Here is a 21,284-nt window from a genome sequence, read left to right as displayed (position 1 = left end):
GACCTGGCCAAGAGGGAGACCTGGCCAAGAGGGAGACCTGGCTAAGAGGGAGACCTGGCCAAGAGATAGACCTGGCCAAGAGGGAGACCTGGCTAAGAGGGAGACCTGGCTAAGAGGGGCAGCTAAAAACCCACTACAGTGCTTACAGCCAACACATAGATATCAATAACAATAAGTACCACATTGGTGACAGCTCTCATCAGAGGAGGATCAGGGTCAATAGCCTGCCCCCTGCTGGCCTGGAGGTCACAGCACAGCGCCTCCACTGCCTCTAGTACTGGACACACACACACACACACACAGACACACACACACACACACACACACACACACACAGAAATGCAGAAGACAATCAGATACAGTATTTGAACACACACACACATGCGTGCACACACACACACACACCTTGGCCTCACCGATGCTCTGAAGTTTGGTGGTCCCCTCTCCGAACAGAGTAAAGGAGTTGTGTACTAGCCTGCGGTGGGTCTTCCATAGAGGAGAGTAGTCAGAGAATGCTATGTCCTTCCCCCCCCTGGTCAACAACTCTGTAGTCAACTGGAGAGGAGGGAGAGGAGAGGGAGGAAGGGAGAGGAGAGGAGTCAGAGAACGCTATGTCCCCCTTCGGGTCAACAACTCTGTAGTCAACTGGGGAGGAGGGACAGGAGAGGAGGGAGAGGAGAGGACAGGAGAGGAAAGGAGTGGAGAGGAGAGGGAGGGAGAGGAGAGGGAAGGGAAGGGAGAGGGAGAGAGGGAGAGGAGAGGAGTCAGAGAACGCAATGTCCGTCCCCCCCGGGTCAACAACTCTGTAGTCAACTGGGGAGGAGGGAGAGGAGAGGGAGGGAGGGAGAGGAGAGGAGTCAGAGAACGCTATGTCCACCCCCCCCCCCCGGGTCAACAACTCTGTAGCCAACTGGAGAGGAGAAGAGAAGAGAGGAGAGGAGAGGAGAGGAGAGGAGAGAGAGGGAGGGGAGAGGGAGGGGAGAGGAGTCAGAGAACGCTATGTCCCCCCCCCCCCGGGTCAACAACTCTGTAGTCAACTGGGGAGGAGGGAGAGGAGAGGAGAGGAGAGGGAGGGAGGGAGGAGAGGGAGGGGAGAGGGAGAGAGGGAGAGGAGAGGAGTCAGAGAACGCTATGTCCGTCCCCCCCCCCCCCCCCCCCCCGGGTCAACAACTCTGTAGTCAACTGGGGAGGAGGGAGAGGAGAGTAGTCAGAGAATGCTATGTCCTTCCCCCCCCTGGTCAACAACTCTGTAGTCAACTGGAGAGGAGGGAGAGGAGAGGGAGGGGAGAGGGAGAGGAGGGAGAGGAGAGGGAGGGGAGAGGGAGAGGAGGGAGAGGAGAGGAGTCAGAGAATGCTATGTCCTTCCCCCCCCGGTCAACAACTCTGTAGTCAACTGGAGAGGAGGGAGAGGAGAGGGAGGGGAGAGGGAGAGGAGGGAGAGGAGAGGGAGGGGAGAGGGAGAGGAGGGAGAGGAGAGGAGTCAGAGAATGCTATGTCCTTCCCCCCCCGGTCAACAACTCTGTAGTCAACTGGAGAGGAGGGAGAGGAGAGTAGTCAGAGAATGCTATGTCCTTCCCCCCCTGGTCAACAACTCTGTAGTCAACTGGAGAGGAGGGAGAGGAGAGGGAGGGAGGGAGAGGAGAGGAGTCAGAGAACGCTATGTCCCCCTTCGGGTCAACAACTCTGTAGTCAACTGGGGAGGAGGGACAGGAGAGGAGGGAGAGGAGAGGACAGGAGAGGAAAGGAGAGGAGAGGAGAGGGAGGGAGAGGAGAGGGAAGGGAAGGGAGAGGGAGAGAGGGAGAGGAGAGGAGTCAGAGAACGCAATGTCCGTCCCCCCCGGGTCAACAACTCTGTAGTCAACTGGGGAGGAGAAGAGAAGAGAGGAGAGGAGAGGAGAGGAGAGGAAAGGAGAGGAGAGAGAGGGAGGGGAGAGGGAGAGAGGGAGAGGAGTGAGAGAACGCTATGTCCCCCCCCCCCCCCCCCCCGGGTCAACAACTCTGTAGTCAACTGGGGAGGAGGGAGAGGAGAGGAGAGGAAAGGAGAGGAGAGGGAGGGAGGGAGGGAGAGAGGGAGAGGAGAGGAGTCAGAGAATGCTATATCCTCCCCCCGGGTCAACAACTCTGTAGTCAACTGGAGAGGAGAAGAGAAGAGAAGAGAAGAGAAGAGGAGAGGAGAGGAGAGGAGAGGAGAGGAGAGGAGAGGAGAGGAGAGGAGAGGAGAGGAGAGAAGAGGAGTCAGAGAACGCTATGTCCTCTGGTCTGGGCAGACAGAGGGATGCTGTATGTCTGGTCTGGGCAGACAGAGGGATGCTGTATGTTTGGTCTGGGCAGATAGAGGAATGCTGTATGTCTGGTCTGGGCAGACAGAGGGATGCTGTATGTCTGGTCTGGGCAGACAGAGGGATGCTGTATGTTTGATTTGAGGAAAGCCTGAAACAGCTAATATCCTGTCCTTTAAATTCAGCAGTAATACAACTCAAGACTATATGATCTGCCTCTGGGTTGTGGTTCACCATCTTGGGTCTCCCAGCGAACTCCTTCCCTCTCTGCAGTAGCACCTCTCTGGCATGCTGGTAGGTGTTCACGACCACTGTGTAATGAGGGCCCAGGTACAGGGCATACAGTGGGCCATACCTTACACACACACAGACACAGACACAGACACAGACACAGACACAGACACAGACACAGACACAGACAGACAGACAGACAGACAGACAGACAGACAGACAGACAGACAGACAGACAGACAGACAGACAGACAGACAGACAGACAGACAGACAGAGTTATGCTAAATGAGGTCATTTAGTCACTTTGTTAACCACCTTCTACAACTAAAATAGAGGCATACTGAGAGACAGAACAGACAGTAGGTTCTGACACCAGGAGACAGAACAGACAGTAGGTTCTGTCTGACACCAGGAGACAGAACAGACAGTAGGTTCTGACACCAGGAGACAGAACAGACAGTAGGTTCTGACACCAGGAGACAGAACAGACAGTAGGTTCTGTCTGACACCAGGAGACAGAACAGACAGTAGGTTCTGACACCAGGAGACAGAACAGACAGTAGGTTCTGACACCAGGAGACAGAACAGACAGTAGGTTCTGACACCAGGAGACAGAACAGACAGTAGGTTCTGACACCAGGAGAAAGCACAGATAGTAGGTTCTGACACCAGGAGACAGAACAGACAGTAGGTTCTGACACCAGGAGACAGAACAGACAGTAGGTTCTGACACCAGGAGAAAGCACAGACAGTAGGTTCTGTCTGACACCAGGAGACAGAACAGACAGTAGGTTCTGACACCAGGAGACAGAACAGACAGTAGGTTCTGACACCAGGAGACAGAACAGACAGTAGGTTCTGTCTGACACCAGGAGACAGAACAGAACAGACAGTAGGTTCTGACACCAGGAGACAGAACACACAGTAGGTTCTGACACCAGGAGACAGAACAGACAGTAGGTTCTGACACCAGGAGACAGAACAGACAGTAGGTTCTGACACCAGGAGACAGAACAGAACAGACAGTAGGTTCTGACACCAGGAGACAGAACAGATAGTAGGTTCTGACACCAGGAGACAGAACAGACAGTAGGTTCTGACACCAGGAGACAGAACAGACAGTAGGTTCTGACACCAGGAGAAAGCACAGACAGTAGGTTCTGACACCAGGAGACAGAACAGATAGTAGGTTCTGACACCAGGAGACAGAACAGACAGTAGGTTCTGACACCAGGAGACAGAACAGACAGTAGGTTCTGACACCAGGAGACAGAACAGACAGTAGGTTCTGTCTGACACCAGGAGACAGAACAGAACAGACAGTAGGTTCTGACACCAGGAGACAGAACACACAGTAGGTTCTGACACCAGGAGACAGAACAGACAGTAGGTTCTGTCTGACACCAGGAGACAGAACAGAACAGACAGTAGGTTCTGACACCAGGAGACAGAACACACAGTAGGTTCTGACACCAGGAGACAGAACAGACAGTAGGTTCTGTCTGACACCAGGAGACAGAACAGAACACACAGTAGGTTCTGACACCAGGAGACAGAACAGACAGTAGGTTCTGACACCAGGAGACAGAACAGACAGTAGGTTCTGACACCAGGAGACAGAACAGACAGTAGGTTCTGTCTGACACCAGGAGACAGAACAGAACAGACAGTAGGTTCTGACACCAGGAGACAGAACACACAGTAGGTTCTGACACCAGGAGACAGAACAGACAGTAGGTTCTGACACCAGGAGACAGAACAGACAGTAGGTTCTGACACCAGGAGAAAGCACAGATAGTAGGTTCTGACACCAGGAGACAGAACAGATAGTAGGTTCTGACACCAGGAGACAGAACAGACAGTAGGTTCTGACACCAGGAGAAAGCACAGACAGTAGGTTCTGACACCAGGAGACAGAACAGACAGTAGGTTCTGACACCAGGAGACAGAACAGACAGTAGGTTCTGACACCAGGAGACAGAACAGACAGTAGGTTCTGTCTGACACCAGGAGACAGAACAGAACAGACAGTAGGTTCTGACACCAGGAGACAGAACACACAGTAAGTTCTGACACCAGGAGACAGAACAGACAGTAGGTTCTGACACCAGGAGACAGAACAACATCATCCTACCTGTGTCCCAGCTCTGTGAAACGGAGATGAGGGGGCTGGTCTCCCATCAGACTCAGGAGACTCCCCAGGAGAGGGAGGGAGGGGAGGCAGGGTAAAGGGGGGTAACTAGGGGGGTGAGAGTCTCCACCTCCCAACCTCATCACCCCTTTGAGCAGGAGACAGGCCGTAGCTCCAGCTAGGACCCACAGCAACAGAGTGGTAGGACAGACTGATAGAACAGACACCACTAGTCCTCCGGACGCCATCATGTAGCCACAGAACGATGGAGCTGGAGGTTCCAAATGTCCTTTTGTTCCTTCGTAGTTTGATCTTTGTTCCTGTGTAAATATGAATGTGAGAGAGCAGCAATCCCGAAGGAACTGACTAATTGACTGTTCTGGTACAACTGACTAGCTATCTGAATCCTGGACCAAGACGGGATTCTCTCACTCTCTCTCAGTGTCCTTCCATCCCTCCGCCCCCTCCACCCTCTTAGCCAGGGGGACGTCACTGAGCCTTGAGGGGTTACGGGTCAGGGATGTGGTTTATTTTTTTATTTAACTAGGCAATGAAGGTCACGCTGCACCACCCTGGTCTGGTTGTGTTTATCTCCCACAATCCCCTTGACTTTCCCCCGTGTAGATATGGGAGTTTATCAAAATTGGGTTTGTTTTGGAATTCTTTGTGGATCTGTGTAATCTGAGGGAAATATGTGTCTCTAATATGGTCATACATTGGGCAGGAGGTTAGGAAGTGCAGCTCAGTTTCCACCTCATTTTGTGGGCAGTGAGCACATAGCCTGTCTTCTCTTGAGAGCCATGCCATGTTTGTTATGGAAGGTTTGGGAATCGCTTCCTTTTAGGTGGTTGTAGAATTTAACGGCTCTTTTGTGGATGTTGGTAATTAGTGGGTATCGGCCTAATTCTGCTCTGCATTATTTGGTGTTCTACGTTGTACACGGAGGATATTTTTGCAGAATTCTGCATGCAGAGTCTCAATTTGGTGTTTGTCCCATTTTGTGAAGTCTTGGTTGGTGAGCGGACCCCAGACCTCACAACCATAAAGGGCAATGGGCTCTATTACTGATTCCCTCTCTCTCTCTGTCTCTCTCTCTCTCTGTCTGTCTCTCTCTCTCTGTCTCTCTGTGTCTCTGTCTCTGTCTCTGTCTCTCTCTCTCACTCTCTGTCTCTCTGTCTCTCTCTCTCTCTCTCTGTCTCTCTGTCTCTCTCTCTCTCGGTCTCTCTCTGTCTCTCTCTCTCTCTCTGTCTCTCTCTCTCTCTCTGTCTCTCTCTCTCTCTCTCTCGCTCTCTCTCTCTCTCTCTCTCTCTCTCTCTCTCTCTCTCTCTCTCTCTCTCTCTCTCTCTCTCTCTCTCTCGTTATCAGTATACCATCCCTAACCCACCAGTCAGTCAAGGTTGCCCAGCTAAGCAAAGCAAACCTAGTTAGCCTCTCTCTGTCTCCTTGGAACCACAGCAACAGTGGAGGAAAGACAACAACCATAACATATGGAAGTGGTGAGAGGGAAGCACTGCCCCAGGGGGAGAGAAGAGGAGAGGAGAGAGATGCAGAGTGTGTGTGTCTCCCTAGGGGGAGAGAAGAGGAGAGAGAGAGAGTGTGTGTGTCCCTAGGGGGAGAGAAGAGGAGAGAGAGAAGAGGAGAGAGAGACAGAGTGTGTGTCCCTAGGGGGAGAGAAGAGAAGAGAGAGTGTGTGTGTCTCCCTAGGCGGTGAGACGAGGAGAGAGAGAGTGTGTGTGTCTCCCTAGGGGGTGAGACGAGGAGAGAGAGAGTGTGTGTCCCCCTACGGGGAGAAAAGAGGAGAGAGAGTGAGAGTGTGTGTGTCCCTAGGGGGAGAGAAGAGGAGAGAGAGAGTGTGTGTGTCTCCCTAGGGGGAGAGAAGAGGAGAGAGGGTGTGTGTCTCCCTAGGGGGAGAGAAGAGGAGAGAGAGAGTGTGTGTCTCCCTAGGGCTGAGACGAGGAGAGAGAGAGTGTGTGTCCCCTACGGGGAGAAAAGAGGAGAGAGAGAGAGTGTGTGTGTCCCTAGGGGGAGAGAAGAGGAGAGAGAGAGTGTGTGTCTCCCTAGGGCTGAGACGAGGAGAGAGAGAGTGTGTGTCCCCTACGGGGAGAAAAGAGGAGAGAGAGAGAGTGTGTGTGTCCCTAGGGGGAGAGAAGAGGAGAGAGAGAGTGTGTGTGTCTCCCTAGGGGGAGAGAAGAGGAAAGAGACAGAGTGTTTTTGTCCCTAGGGGGAGAGAAGAGGAGATGACAGGAGAGGCAGAAAAAAAGAGGAGGGAGAGGAGACGAGAGGAAAGAGAGGAGAGGAGAAGAGAAAAGAGGGGATGAGAAGAGAGGAGAGGAGAAGAGAAGAGAAGAGAGGTGAGGAGAGGAGAAGAGAGGAGAGGAGAAGAGAAGAGAAGAGAAGAGAAGAGAAGAGAAGAGAAGAGAAGAGAAGAGAAGAGAAGAGAAGAGAAGAGAAGAGAGGTGTGGTGAGGAGAAGAGAATAGAGGAGACGAGAAGAGAAGAGAAGAGAAGAGAAGAGAGGTGAGGTGATGAGAAGAGAAAAGAGGAGACGAGAAGAGAGGAGAGGAGAGGTGAGGAGAGGAGAGGAGAAGAGAAGAGAAGAGAAGAGAAGAGAAGAGAAGAGAAGAGAAGAGAAGAGAAGAGAGGTGAGGAGAAGAGAAAAGAGGAGACAGGAGGAGAGGAGAGGTGAGGAGAGGAGAGGAGACGAGAGGAGAGGTGAAGAGACGTCAAGGCCTCAGTCAGCCGGGGAATAGAGACAGTCAGTGAATAAACAGACAGCCTGTATAGCTGCTAGTGACCAGAGAGATACAAGGACATGGCTCTCACATACACTCTGCATTTAACGCAATGTGTGTTTTGATATCCTCCATGTTTTTAGGAGGAACACAGCCTACCAGTAGCACCATGGTTTCAGAGTAGTTCCCACCCCTCCTCCTCCACATTGAGAGTGTCACAGCTCCTCTCTCACCAATAGAACAACTCCCCGATAGTTCTGGTTCTAGAATTCCCCTTTCTGAAAGAATCCAAACACTTCACAATAATTATAATAATATAATATATAATATATAGTAATATAATAGTAATGAGTGAAGTCTATTTTATGATTATTTCGTTATCACGTTATAACGAGAAAGATGTCGTTATTATGAAATAATCTGGTTGCAGGTTATTTTTTAGAAATAGACTTTATTGTGCCCAAACATTAGCATAGAGGCTACTTGGCTGCCCAGGGTGGCTGGTCTCAGACGAGGTAAGGGTCCTGGGCTGGCGTAGTTACACGTGGTCTGCGGGATGTGAGGCCTGTTGGACGTACTACCAAATTCTCTAAGACGAGTTTTGAGGCGGCTTATGGTAGAGAGGTGAACATTCAAGTCTCCGGTTGTAGTTCTGGTGGACATTCCTGCAGTCAGCATGCCAATTGCACGCTCCCTCAAAACTGGAGACATCTGTGGCATTGTGTTGTGTGAGACAACTGCAACAATTTTAAAGTGTCCTTTTGTTGTCCCCAGCACAAGGTGCTCCTGTGTAATGATCATGCTGTTTAATCAGCTTTTTTTTGTTGTCCGTATGGAACATTTCAGTATATTTCCAATCCATTGTAATGCACTTTTAATTACATGGGCGCTTATTGACATTTTGATTGGCATCGAGTAGCAGTTCATTCAGATCAGATCAGATCAGACATGCTTCAAATCAAATCAAATCAAAGTTTATTTGTCACGTGCGCCGAATACAACAGGTGTAGTAGACCTCACAGTGAAATGCTGAATACAACAGGTGTAGTAGACCTTACAGTGAAATGCTGAATACAACAGGTGTAGTAGACCTTACAGTGAAATGCTGAATACAACAGGTGTAGTAGACCTTACAGTGAAATGCTTAATACAACAGGTGTAGTAGACCTCACAGTGAAATGCTTAATACAACAGGTGTAGTAGACCTCACAGTGAAATGCTGAATACAACAGGTGTAGTAGACCTTACAGTGAAATGCTGAATACAACAGGTGTAGTAGACCTTACAGTGAAATGCTGAATACTACAGGTGTAGTAGACCTTACAGTGAAATGCTGAATACAACAGGTGTAGTAGACCTTACAGTGAAATGCTGAATACAACAGGTGTAGTAGACCTTACAGTGAAATGCTGAATACAACAGGTGTAGTAGACCTTACAGTGAAATGCTGAATACTACAGGTGTAGTAGACCTTACAGTGAAATGCTGAATACAACAGGTGTAGTAGACCTCACAGTGAAATGCTTAATACAACAGGTGTAGTAGACCTCACAGTGAAATGCTGAATACAACAGGTGTAGTAGACCTTACAGTGAAATGCTGAATACAACAGGTGTAGTAGACCTTACAGTGAAATGCTGAATACTACAGGTGTAGTAGACCTTACAGTGAAATGCTGAATACAACAGGTGTAGTAGACCTTACAGTGAAATGCTGAATACAACAGGTGTAGTAGACCTTACAGTGAAATGCTGAATACAACAGGTGTAGTAGACCTTACAGTGAAATGCTGAATACTACAGGTGTAGTAGACCTTACAGTGAAATGCTGAATACAACAGGTGTAGTAGACCTTACAGTGAAATGCTGAATACAACAGGTGTAGTAGACCTTACAGTGAAATGCTGAATACAACAGGTGTAGTAGACCTTACAGTGAAATGCTGAATACTACAGGTGTAGTAGACCTTACAGTGAAATGCTGAATACAACAGGTGTAGTAGACCTTACAGTGAAATGCTGAATACAACAGGTGTAGTAGACCTGACAGTGAAATGCTTAATACAACAGGTGTAGTAGACCTCACAGTGAAATGCTTAATACAACAGGTGTAGTAGACCTCACAGTGAAATGCTGAATACAACAGGTGTAGTAGACCTCACAGTGAAATGCTGAATACAACAGGTGTAGTAGACCTCACAGTGAAATGCTGAATACAACAGGTGTAGTAGACCTCACAGTGAAATGCTGAATACAACAGGTGTAGTAGACCTTACAGTGAAATGCTGACTACAACAGGTGTAGTAGACCTTACAGTGAAATGCTGAATACAACAGGTGTAGTAGACCTCACAGTGAAATGCTTAATACAACAGGTGTAGTAGACCTCACAGTGAAATGCTGAATACAACAGGTGTAGTAGACCTCACAGTGAAATGCTGAATACAACAGGTGTAGTAGACCTCACAGTGAAATGCTGAATACAACAGGTGTAGTAGACCTTACAGTGAAATGCTGAATACAACAGGTGTAGTAGACCTCACAGTGAAATGCTGAATACAACAGGTGTAGTAGACCTTACAGTGAAATGCTGAATACAACAGGTGTAGTAGACCTCACAGTGAAATGCTGAATACAACAGGTGTAGTAGACCTTACAGTGAAATGCTGAATACAACAGGTGTAGTAGACCTCACAGTGAAATGCTGAATACAACAGGTGTAGTAGACCTCACAGTGAAATGCTTACTTACAGGCTCTAACCAATGGTGCGGAGAAAAAAAGGTATGTGTGTGTGTGTGTGTGTGTGTGTGTGTGTGTGTGTGTGTGTGTGTGTGTGTGTGTGTGTGTGTGTGTGTGTGTGTGTGTGTGTGTGTGTGTGTGTGTGTGTGTGTGTGTGTGTGTGTGTGTATGTATGTATGTTTATGTTTATGTGTGTGTGTGTGTGTGTATGTATGTATGTTTATGTTTATGTGTGTGTGTGTGTGTAGGTAAGTAAAGAAATAAAACAACAGCAGAAAGACATTTGAAAAAAGAGTAGCAAAGCTACATACAGACACCGGTTAGTCAGGCTTATTGAGGTAGTATGTAGGTATCGTTAAAGTGAGGGGGGCACACACAGTGAGGAGTCTTATGGCTTGGGGGTAAAAACTGTTGAGAAACCTTTTTGTCCTAGACTTGGCACTCCGGTACCGCTTGCCATGTGGTAGTAGAGAGAACAGTCTAAGACTGGGGTGGCTGGGGTCTTTGACAATTTTTAGGGTCTTCCTCTGACACCGCATGGTGTAGAGGTCCTGGGTGGCAGGCAGCTTTGCCCCAGTGATGTACTGGGCCGGACGCACTACCCTCTGAAGTGCCTTGCAGTCGGATGCCGAGCAATTGCCATACCAGGCAGTGATGCAACCAGCCAGGATGCTGTTGATGTTGGAGCTGTAGAATCTTTTGAGGATCTATGGACCCACGCCTAATCTTTTTAGTTTCCTGAGGGGGAATAGGCTTTGTCGTGCCCTCTTAACGACTGTCTTCACAGTTTATTGTTGATGTGGACACCAAGGAATTTGAAGCTCTCAACCTGCTCCACTACAGCCCCGTCAATGAGAATGGGGACGTGCTTGGTGCTCCTTTTCCTGTAGTTCACAATCGTCTCCTTAGTCTTGGTTACATTGAGGGATAGGTTGTTATTCTGGCACCACCCGGCCAGGTCTCTCAGGTCTCTCCCGTGTTGAGGATCAGCATGGCAGATGCGTTGTTACCTTCCCTCACCAACCTGGGAGCAGCCCATCAGAAAGTCCAGGATCCAGGTGCAGAGGGAGGTGTTTAGTCCCAGGATTCTTAGCTTAGTGATGAGCTTTGAGGGCACTTTGGTGTTGAACGCTGAGCTGTAGTCAATGAACAGCATTCTCACATAGGTGTTCCTTTTGTCCAGGTGGGAAAGGGCAGTGTGGAGTGCAATAGAGATTGCATCATCTGTGGATCTGTTGGGGCAGTATGAAAATTGGAGTGGATCTTGGGTTTCTGGGAAGATGGTGTTGATGTGAGCCATTTCCAGCCTTTCAAAGCACTTCATGGCTACGGACGTTTCGAACAACAACTTCGAACAACAATTCCATGTGAATCCGATAACTCCGATGTGTAGACTTTCCACTGTAGAGTTTATATCATCTTATCATTGATGAGAATGTCTCAGATGACAACCGAACTGACATCATATTCATTAAGTACCACCGCATATGTTCAATTGGTCGGATTACCAGAATATTGTTCATTTCCCCCCACCTTCTGATGTTCCCAGAAGGGAAAAGGGGGGAAGAGGTATTTATGACTGCCATAAACCAATCCCCCAGGCCAACGTCATGACACCTGCTTACACCCTGTAGGCATCCATTACACAGGGGATTGGCTACTATGGCACCTTGACCAAAAAGGCAGCAACTATGAATAACTATACCGACGTAAAAGCTTCTCAAGAAGGATTGGATCCACTTTCAAATCTGTAAGTAAGTTATTTTCATGACTTTATATAGATCATTTACTATGTGTATTTCTTTTTTATAAGTTGTCTGCCTTTTGTGCTTTGGATTTAGTTTACATTGGCCTATGTAACAAGTCATTTCAATGTTATTTCATTCCAAAGTAGTTATTGTCTATGTTTCATATTAGTTCGCTGTTTGCTGTTCGAAGTTTCATCCTTGTAACTTTGGAGAGGCCACTAAACTCTCAGGGCCATTGGAGAGGCCACTAAACTCGCAGGGCCATTGGAGAGGCCGCTAAACTCTCAGGGCCATTGGAGAGGCCACTAAACTCTCAGGGCCATTGGAGAGGCCACTAAACTCTCAGGGCCATTGGAGAGGCCACTAAACTCTCAGGGCCATTGGAGAGGCCACTAAACTCTCAGGGCCATTGGAGAGGCCACTAAACTCTCAGGGCCATTGGAGAGGCCACTAAACTCTCATGGCCATTGGCCATTGGAGAGGCCATAAAACTCTCAGGGCCAATGTTTATTTCACACCTTCTATGTGAGTCGCTGTACAGATAAAGTTTAGGCTTGGTGTTTTTACTCTACAGTCGTTTTGTAAATTTAGTCAACTGTAATTCTGTGTGTCTTTCAACAATATATACATTTATTTTATTCACCGCAGAGTGAATCAGGATAAGGCGCAGGCTTGCTGGCGCTGGTGAATCAGGATAGGGCGCAGGCTTGCTGGCGCTGGTGAATCAGGATAGGGCGCAGGCTTGCTGGCGCTGGTGAATCAGGAGAGGGCGCAGGCTAATGTCTGCTCTTGCAGACTTCGTTTTTGGCCGAGTAGACGACATTACAAACTTGAAACGTGAAATATTTTTAGTCATGTTACTGAGGGAGAGAGAAGAATGCAGAAAACATAACATTCTGTCAGAACATTGTTAAATCTCAGGTCACCATTTGGTTTCAGTCAACAGATAAGGTAGGACAGCCGTGAGTTGGGGAGGGATGAGGAATTGTGGCTGAGGTCAGGTCAGATGAAGTGAGAAAGAACAGGAGTCACTAAAGTCCTGTCTAGCAAACAGAGATGTATTGGCTGTCTAGATCTGCAAGGAGGAGACACAGCATATGAGGTATAAATATATGTGCTTGAGTAAGCATGTATTTTGTCTTACGCAGCTGTGTGACCCAGTGGGTGAATAAACGTGGTTTGAGATGTACTATTCATCTGTGAGTTTTACTCTGTTTATTTAGAATCTAACACTTAGCTCTAAGAATACGTTCAAGAAAACGAGCTGTGACGAGGTAGGACTTGGTTCAGCACTTTAAAAATGGACACCGACGGAAATTCAGATCTACGTTCGTTCAGATAAATTCAGCAAGATGTAGAGGCCTTTAACTTTACTGTTCTTTAATTAAGTCATCACACAGATGTAACAAAATGTGGGGAAAAAAATCAAGGGGTCTGAATACTTTTCCGAAGGCACTGTATTTGTTTAGCACTTTTGAAATGTACATCGACGGAATTCAGAACATGGGCCGTTCTTACAGTATTCTCCCTGTACACCAAGTCAGAACCTTAGGATAATTAAAGGGGGCATATAAGCAGACAAAAAAAAGCTCTTACAATATTCGATGATGACATTTCTCTAAAACAGGTTATAGGCTACATGTTCACCACCAATTCAGAACACTAGGCGAAACTATGAGGGGAAAATAGACCAAATTATTAGGGTGAGACACATGGGCTACTAACATCTTACTACACAACATACACTTAGTATTACTTTCTTAGCTACAGTACACATACACTACCGTTCAAAAGTTTGGGGTCACTTAGAAATGTCCTTGTTTTTGAAAGAAAAGCACAATTTTTTTGTCCATTAAAATAACATCAAATTTATCAGAAATACAGTGTAGACATTGTTGATGTTGTAAATGACTATCGTAGCTGGAAACGACTGATTTCTTTATGGAATATCTACATATCTACAGCACGCTAAGTGCCTCTATGACCGGACTGCTCGAGACCTACCAGAGCTGGAGGTGGGTGAAACGATAAGGATGAAACCGCTGCCGGGAGACCACCCAGCACTTTGGAGGCTGGGCCTGCAGAGAGTTGCACAACGTTCTTACCTGGTGGATGTTGGTGGCTCCCTCTATCGTCGCAATCAGGTGGATCTGCTCGTGGCAGAGCAGACCAACCAGAACACACTCACCTAGATGAGTCTGACCACAGTCCAGGCCTACGGGCAAGAGGCACAGAATTGAGACATGGGCCAACTGAAGGTGAGGCTTCTTTCTACCTCACCAAGCTCTCCAGCTCATGGCTCTAATCCTACCCCTGTCAGAGCTTACTCACGGGTGGGTTGGCTGTGCAAGCCACCGAACAAGCTTACTCTGTAAGCAAGAGACTGTTAACTCTGTTAATAAAAATAATAATAAAAAATGTCAAATTAAACATTTAAATTAAAAAAGAGAAAGATGACAACTGAAGTAAAAAATAAAATGTAATGCTTTTTCAATCGTTATGACTTGACTGTTTTAAGAACTTAAGGTTATGCCATTATGTTTACACTTTCTATTGAAAAGGATGATGTTACGGAGTCTAGTTGATAGGTAATCAACTAGCCGGACTGTTACGGAGTCTAGTTGATAGGTAATCAACTAGCCGGACTGTTACGGAGTCTAGTTGATAGGTAATCGACTAGCCGGACTGTTACGGAGTCTAGTTGATAGGTAATCGACTAGCCGGACTGTTACGAAGTCTAGTTGATAGGTAATCAACTAGCCGGACTGTTACGGAGTCTAGTTGATAGGTAATCCACTAGCCGGACTGTTACGGAGTCTAGTTGATAGGTAATCCACTAGCCGGACTGTTACGGAGTCTAGTTGATAGGTAATCCACTAGCCGGACTGTTACGGAGTCTAGTTGATAGGTAATCAACTAGCCGGACTGTTACGGAGTCTAGTTGATAGGTAATCCACTAGCCGGACTGTTACGAAGTCTAGTTGATAGGTAATCGACTAGCCGGACTGTTACGGAGTCTAGTTGATAGGTAATCCACTAGCCGGACTGTTACGGAGTCTAGTTGATAGGTAATCCACTAGCCGGACTGTTCCCTGGACTCCGTGTGTAGGGATCTGTGCAATGCTTGAACAAGGCTATTGAACTTGACATTGGTGTCTGTCTTTATTCCTTTATCCAACATATCGTACTGAAACAGCGCTCTCTCAACACACACACACTCCTCCGGTCCTCCCCACCACCCACTCAGCAACAGCCTGCCTCACTGCCTGACAGTCAGCAACAGGTCACAGTGAAATATATATTCTTTAAGAGAAATGCCAATGGCGGCTCAGGGCCAACTTAGAAATAGCCCAAAAGCACACATCCGGCGACCAATACATTTTCACCAGCGACATCATTTTCAAAGTAGTCCAATTTAGTTTGAAAACCGCCAACATGGCTACAATGAGTATGATGTTGACATGATCCGTCCAATCAAAGCTAGGTAGATATAACGTGATTTAACATAATTTTATCTGTGGCCAATGAGCCACAGATAAAGCCTTCTTGGGCTTCTTTAAGCCTTCTTGGATGGGTACTTCTAATGTAAATCTATGGCAGCACCCAAGGGGGATGAAATGCTTACCTCTCCCTGGCTGCGGTCCAAACACTTAAAAGACACACCCTATCCCCTCAGCCCGCAAATTAAGTGGACACTTCTGATGACGTCTGACGTCTGAGGAGTTGACACTTGCAGGGCAAGGGGGCGAGGGAGGTAGGAAGGATTTTTAAATGGACCGGCCTTGCCCGGAAATTCGTCACTCCTTCATCCTGCGATGATTGTGTTTTCAGTCACCGGTGGCTTGTGGGTGCTTTATATGCGCTACATTCAATTATGATTGCATGTCTACTTATATTAACTATATAATTATTAATATATGCCTACTGTATGATAGCTAGTAAATTAATTAGCTAACTAACATTAGCCTGCCTACTGTGTGATAGCTTGTAAATTAATTAGCTAACTAACGTTAGCCTGCCTACTGTATGATAGCTTGTAAATTAATTAACTAACTAACTAACTAATGTACAAAAGCTTCTATAATTTCTAAACGGTTCATCCGATATGTATGAAAATACCCTCAAATTAAAGCTGACAGTCTGCACTTCAACCCCCATTGTCATTGTATCCTTGCAAACTCAAAGTGCTAGAGTACAGAACCAAAACAACAGAACAATGGTCACTGTCCAATGAATTATGGTGCTCACTGTATATATACAGTGCCTTGCGAAAGTATTCGGCACCCTTGAACTTTGCAAACTTTTGCCACATTTCAGGCTTCAAACATAAAGATATAAAACTGTATTTTTTTGTGAAGAATCAACAACAAGTGGGACACAATCATGAAGTGGAACGACATTTATTGGATATTTCAAACTTTTTTAACAAATCAAAAACTGAAAAATTGGGTGTGCAAAATTATTCAGCCCCTTTACTTTCAGTGCAGCAAACTCTCTCCAGAAGTTCAGTGAGGATCTCTGAATGATCCAATGTTGACCTAAATGACTAATGATGATAAATACAATCCACCTGTGTGTAATCAAGTCTCCGTATAAATGCACCTACACTGTGATAGTCTCAGAGGTCCGTTAAAAGCGCAGAGAGCATCATGAAGAACAAGGAACACACCAGGCAGGTCCGAGATACTGTTGTGAAGAAGTTTAAAGCCGGATTTGGATACAAAAAGATTTCCCAAGCTTTAAACATCCCAAGGAGCACTGTGCAAGCGATAATATTGAAATGGAAGGAGTATCAGACCATTGCAAATCTACCAAGACCTGGCCATCCCTCTAAACTTTCAGCTCATACAAGGAGAAGACTGATCAGAGATGCAGCCAAGAGGCCCATGATCACTCTGGATGAACTGCAGAGATCTACAGCTGAGGTGGGAGACTCTGTCCATAGGACAACAATCAGTCATATATTTCACAAATCTGGCCTTTATGGAAGAGTGGCAAGAAGAAAGCCATTTCTTAAAGATATCCATAAAAAGTGTCGTTTAAAGTTTGCCACAAGCCACCTGGGAGACACACCAAACATGTGGAAGAAGGTGCTCTGGTCAGATGAAACCAAAATGGATCTTTTTGGCAACAATGCAAAACGTTATGTTTGGCGTAAAAGCAACATCACCCTGAACACACCATACCCACTGTCAAACATGGTGGTGGCAGCATCATGGTTTGGGCCTGCTTTTCTTCAGCAGGGACAGGGAAGATGGTTAAAATTGATGGGAAGATGGATGGAGCCAAATACAGGACCATTCTGGAAGAAAACCTGATGGAGTCTGCAAAAGACCTGAGACTGGGACGGAGATTTGTCTTCCAACAAGACAATGATCCAAAACATAAAGCAAAATCTACAATGGAATGGTTCAATAATAAACATATCCAGGTGTTAGAATGGCCAAGTCAAAGTCCAGACCTGAATCCAATCAAGAATCTGTGGAAAGAACTGAAAACTGCTGTTCACAAATGCTCTCCATCCAACCTCACTGAGCTCGAGCTGTTTTGCAAGGAGGAATGGGAAAAAATGTCAGTCTCTCGATGTGCAAAACTGATAGAGACATACCCCAAGCGACTTACAGCTGTAATCGCAGCAAAAGGCGGCGCTACAAAGTATTAACTTAAGGTGGCTGAATAATTTTGCACGCCCAATTTTTCAGTTTTTGATTTGTTAAAAAAGTTTGAAATATCCAATAAATGTCGTTCCACTTCATGATTGTGTCCCACTTGTTGTTGATTATTCACAAAAAAATACAGTTTTATATCTTTATGTTTGAAGCCTGAAATGTGGCAAAAGGTTGCAAAGTTCAAGGGGGCCGAATACTTTCGCAAGGCACTGTATATGTTGTGGCAAACAGTGTAAATGGACAGAAAATCTCTACGAGAGAGTTAGTGGATTTCATCACCTCTGTGAGTGGAGAGCTGTCTGTCCGTCCGTCCGTCCGTCCGTCCGTCCGTCCGTCTGTCTGTCCGCCTGCCTGTCTGTCTGTCTGTCTGTCTGTCTGTCTGTTCCAATTTAGTAGACGTTCCAATTCAGTAGACGTTCCAATTCAGTAGACATTCCAATTTAGTAGACGTTCCTATGTAGTAGACAGACAGGCAGCCGGACAGACAGACAGGCAGACAGACAGGCAGACAGGAGGACAGGCATATAGACAGACAGACAGACAGACAGACAGACAGACAGACAGGCATACGGACAGACAGACAGGCAGGCGGACAGACAGGCATGCAGACAGGCAGGCAGGCAGGCAGGCAGGCAGGCAGGCGGACAGACAGACAGACAGGCAGGCGGACAGACAGACAGACAGACAGACAGACAGACAGACAGGCAGGCAGGCAGGCAGGCAGGCAGGCAGGCAGGCGGGGAGGCGGACAGACAGACAGACAGACAGGCGGACAGACAGACAGACAGACAGACAGACAGACAGACAGACAGGCAGGCAGATTCTACTGAATCTGTCTGTCTGAATGTCTACTAAATTGGAATGTCTATTAAATTGGAATGTCTACTAAATTGGAACGTCTACTACATAGGAATGTCTACTAAATTGGAACGTCTACTAAATTGGAATGTCTATTAAATTGGAATGTCTACTACATGGGAATGTCTACTAAATTGGAACGTCTGCTACACAGGAACGTCTACTACATAGGAACGTCTATTAAATTGGAATGTCTACTAAATTGGAACGTCTACTACATAGGAACATCTATTAAATTGGAATGTCTACTGAATTGGAACGTCTACTACATAGGAACGTCTACTACATAGGAACGTCTACTACATAGGAACGTCTACTAAATTGGAATGTCTACTACATAGGAATGTCTACTAAATTGAATGTCTACTAAATTGGAACGTCTACTGAATTGGAACGTCTACTACACAGGAATGTCTACTAAATTGGAACGTCTACTACATTTGAATGTCTACTAAATTGGAACATTTACTAAATTGGAATGTCTACTAAATTGGAATGTCTACTAAATTGGAAATTCTACTAAATTGGAACGTCTACTAAATTGGAATGTCTACTAAATTGGAATGTCTACTAAATTGGAAGGTCTACTACATAGGAATGTCTACTAAATTGGAATGTCTACTAAATTGGAAGGTCTACTACATAGGAATGTCTGCTAAATTGGAATGTCTACTAAATTGGAAGGTCTACTACATAGGAATGTCTACTAAATTGGAATGTCTACTAATTTGGAAGGTCTACTACATAGGAATGTCTACTGAATTGGAACGTCTACTACATAGGAATGTCTATTAAATTGGAACATCTACTACATAGGAACGTCTACTAAATTGGAACGTCTACTACATAGGAATGTCTACTAAATTGGAACATCTACTACATAGGAACGTCTACTAAATTGGAACGTCTACTACATAGGAATGTCTACTGAATTGGAATGTCTACTAAATTGGAACGTCTGCTACATAGGAATGTCTACTGAATTGGAACGTCTACTAAATTGGAACATCTACTACATAGGAATGTCTACTAAATTGGAAGGTCTACTACATAGGAATGTCTACTGAATTGGAACGTCTACTAAATTAGAACATCTACTACATAGGAATGTCTACTAAATTGGAATGTCTACTACATAGGAACATTTACTAAATTGGAACGTCTACTAAATTGGAATGTCTACTAAATTGGAATGTCTACTAAATTGGAATGTCTACTAAATTGGAATGTCTACTAAATTGGAAGGTCTACTACATAGGAATATCTACTAAATTGGAAGGTCTACTACATAGGAATGTCTACTGAATTGGAATGTCTACTACATAGGAATGTCTACTAAATTGGAACATCTACTACATAGGAACTTCTACTAAATTGGAACGTCTACTACATAGGAATGTCTACTGAATTGGAACGTCTACTAAATTGGAACGTCTGCTACATAGGAATGTCTACTAAATTGGAACATCTACTACATAGGAACGTCTACTACATAGGAATGTCTACTGAATTGGAACGTCTACTAAATTGGAACATCTACTACATAGGAATGTCTACTAAATTGGAACGTCTACTACATAGGAATGTCTACTGAATTGGAACGTCTACTAAATTAGAACATCTACTACATAGGAATGTCTACTGAATTGGAACGTCTACTACATAGGAACGTCTACTACATAGGAACGTCTATTAAATTGGAATGTCTACTAAATTGGAACGTCTACTAAATTGGAACGTCTACTACATAGGAACGTCTATTAAATTGGAATTTCTACTGAATTGGAACGTCTACTACATTGGAACATCTATTAAATTGGAACGTCTACTACATAGGAACATCTATTAAATTGGAACGTCTACTACATAGGAACATCTATTAAATTTGAATGTCTACTACATAGGAACGTCTACTACATTGGAACGTCTACTACATAGGAACGTCTACTACATTGGAACGTCTACTACATAGGAACGTCTACTACATTGGAACGTCTACTACATTGGAACGTCTACTACATTGGAACGTCTACTACATAGGAATGTCTACTAAATTGGAATGTCTACTAAATTGGAATGTCTACTAAATTGGAATGTCTACTAAATTGGAATGTCTACTAAATTGGAATGTCTACTACATTGGAATGTCTACTAAATTGGAATGTCTACTTAATTGGAATGTCTACTAAATTGGAATGTCTACTAAATTGGAATGTCTACTAAATTGGAATGTCTACTAAATTGGAACGTCTACTACATTGGAACGTCTACTTCTTGCTTAGGGATGAAATAAGCTTTCAATGGAAGACAGACACTGTGTTATTTTGCTGCATGGTGGTTATGAATTAAAAACAGAGACGTTTCTATCACTTATCTACTTTATCCAGCACACACACACACACACACACACACACACACACACACACACACACACACACACACACACACACACACACACACACACACACACACACACACACACACACACACAGTGGAATGGTCCTATAGCGCCCCCAACTGTCTGACAAGTACATAGACTATAGGACTAGACTACCTACACATCATCATGTTACAATATGACTGACCTCAACAGATCGATAGATCGATAGATAGATAGATAGATAGATAGATAGATATCAGACCAGAGAATCTTGTTTCTCATGGTCTGAGAGTCCTTTAGGGCGGCCAGCTCTAGGAAGAGTCTTGGCGGTTCCAAACTTCTTCCATTTAAGAATGATGGAGGCCACTGTGTTCTCGGGGACCTTCAATGCTGCAGACATGTTTTGGTACCCTTCCCCAGATCTGTGCCTCGGCACAATCCTGTCTCGGAGCTCTACAGACAATTCCTTCAACCCCATGGCTTGATTTTTGCTCTGACATGCACTGTCAACCGTGGGAC

At 45.5% G+C, this 21,284-nt stretch overlaps 1 protein-coding gene across 1 annotated transcript in view; it reads right to left on the bottom strand.

Moving 5' to 3' along the window:
- The window catches only part of LOC110509408 (steroid 17-alpha-hydroxylase/17,20 lyase), a gene marked incomplete at its 3' end in the record, with an annotated part of 39,554 nt that extends 34,510 nt beyond the window's left edge, over positions 1–5,044 (bottom strand). The window contains exons 1-4 of the mRNA XM_036958440.1: positions 4,646–5,044; positions 2,514–2,634; positions 417–555; positions 180–277 (exon numbers count right to left, since the gene is read on the bottom strand). Of these exons, the coding sequence (XP_036814335.1) occupies positions 180–277; positions 417–555; positions 2,514–2,634; positions 4,646–4,893 (606 nt within the window). The remainder of the gene's footprint in view (positions 1–179; positions 278–416; positions 556–2,513; positions 2,635–4,645) is intronic.
- Positions 5,045–21,284: the final 16,240 nt, after the last annotated feature.

Source organism: Oncorhynchus mykiss, chromosome 21 (genome assembly GCF_013265735.2).
Source record: "Oncorhynchus mykiss isolate Arlee chromosome 21, USDA_OmykA_1.1, whole genome shotgun sequence".
Taxonomy (NCBI): Eukaryota; Metazoa; Chordata; class Actinopteri; order Salmoniformes; family Salmonidae; genus Oncorhynchus; species Oncorhynchus mykiss.
This window is presented reverse-complemented; position numbering and strand designations above follow the sequence as displayed.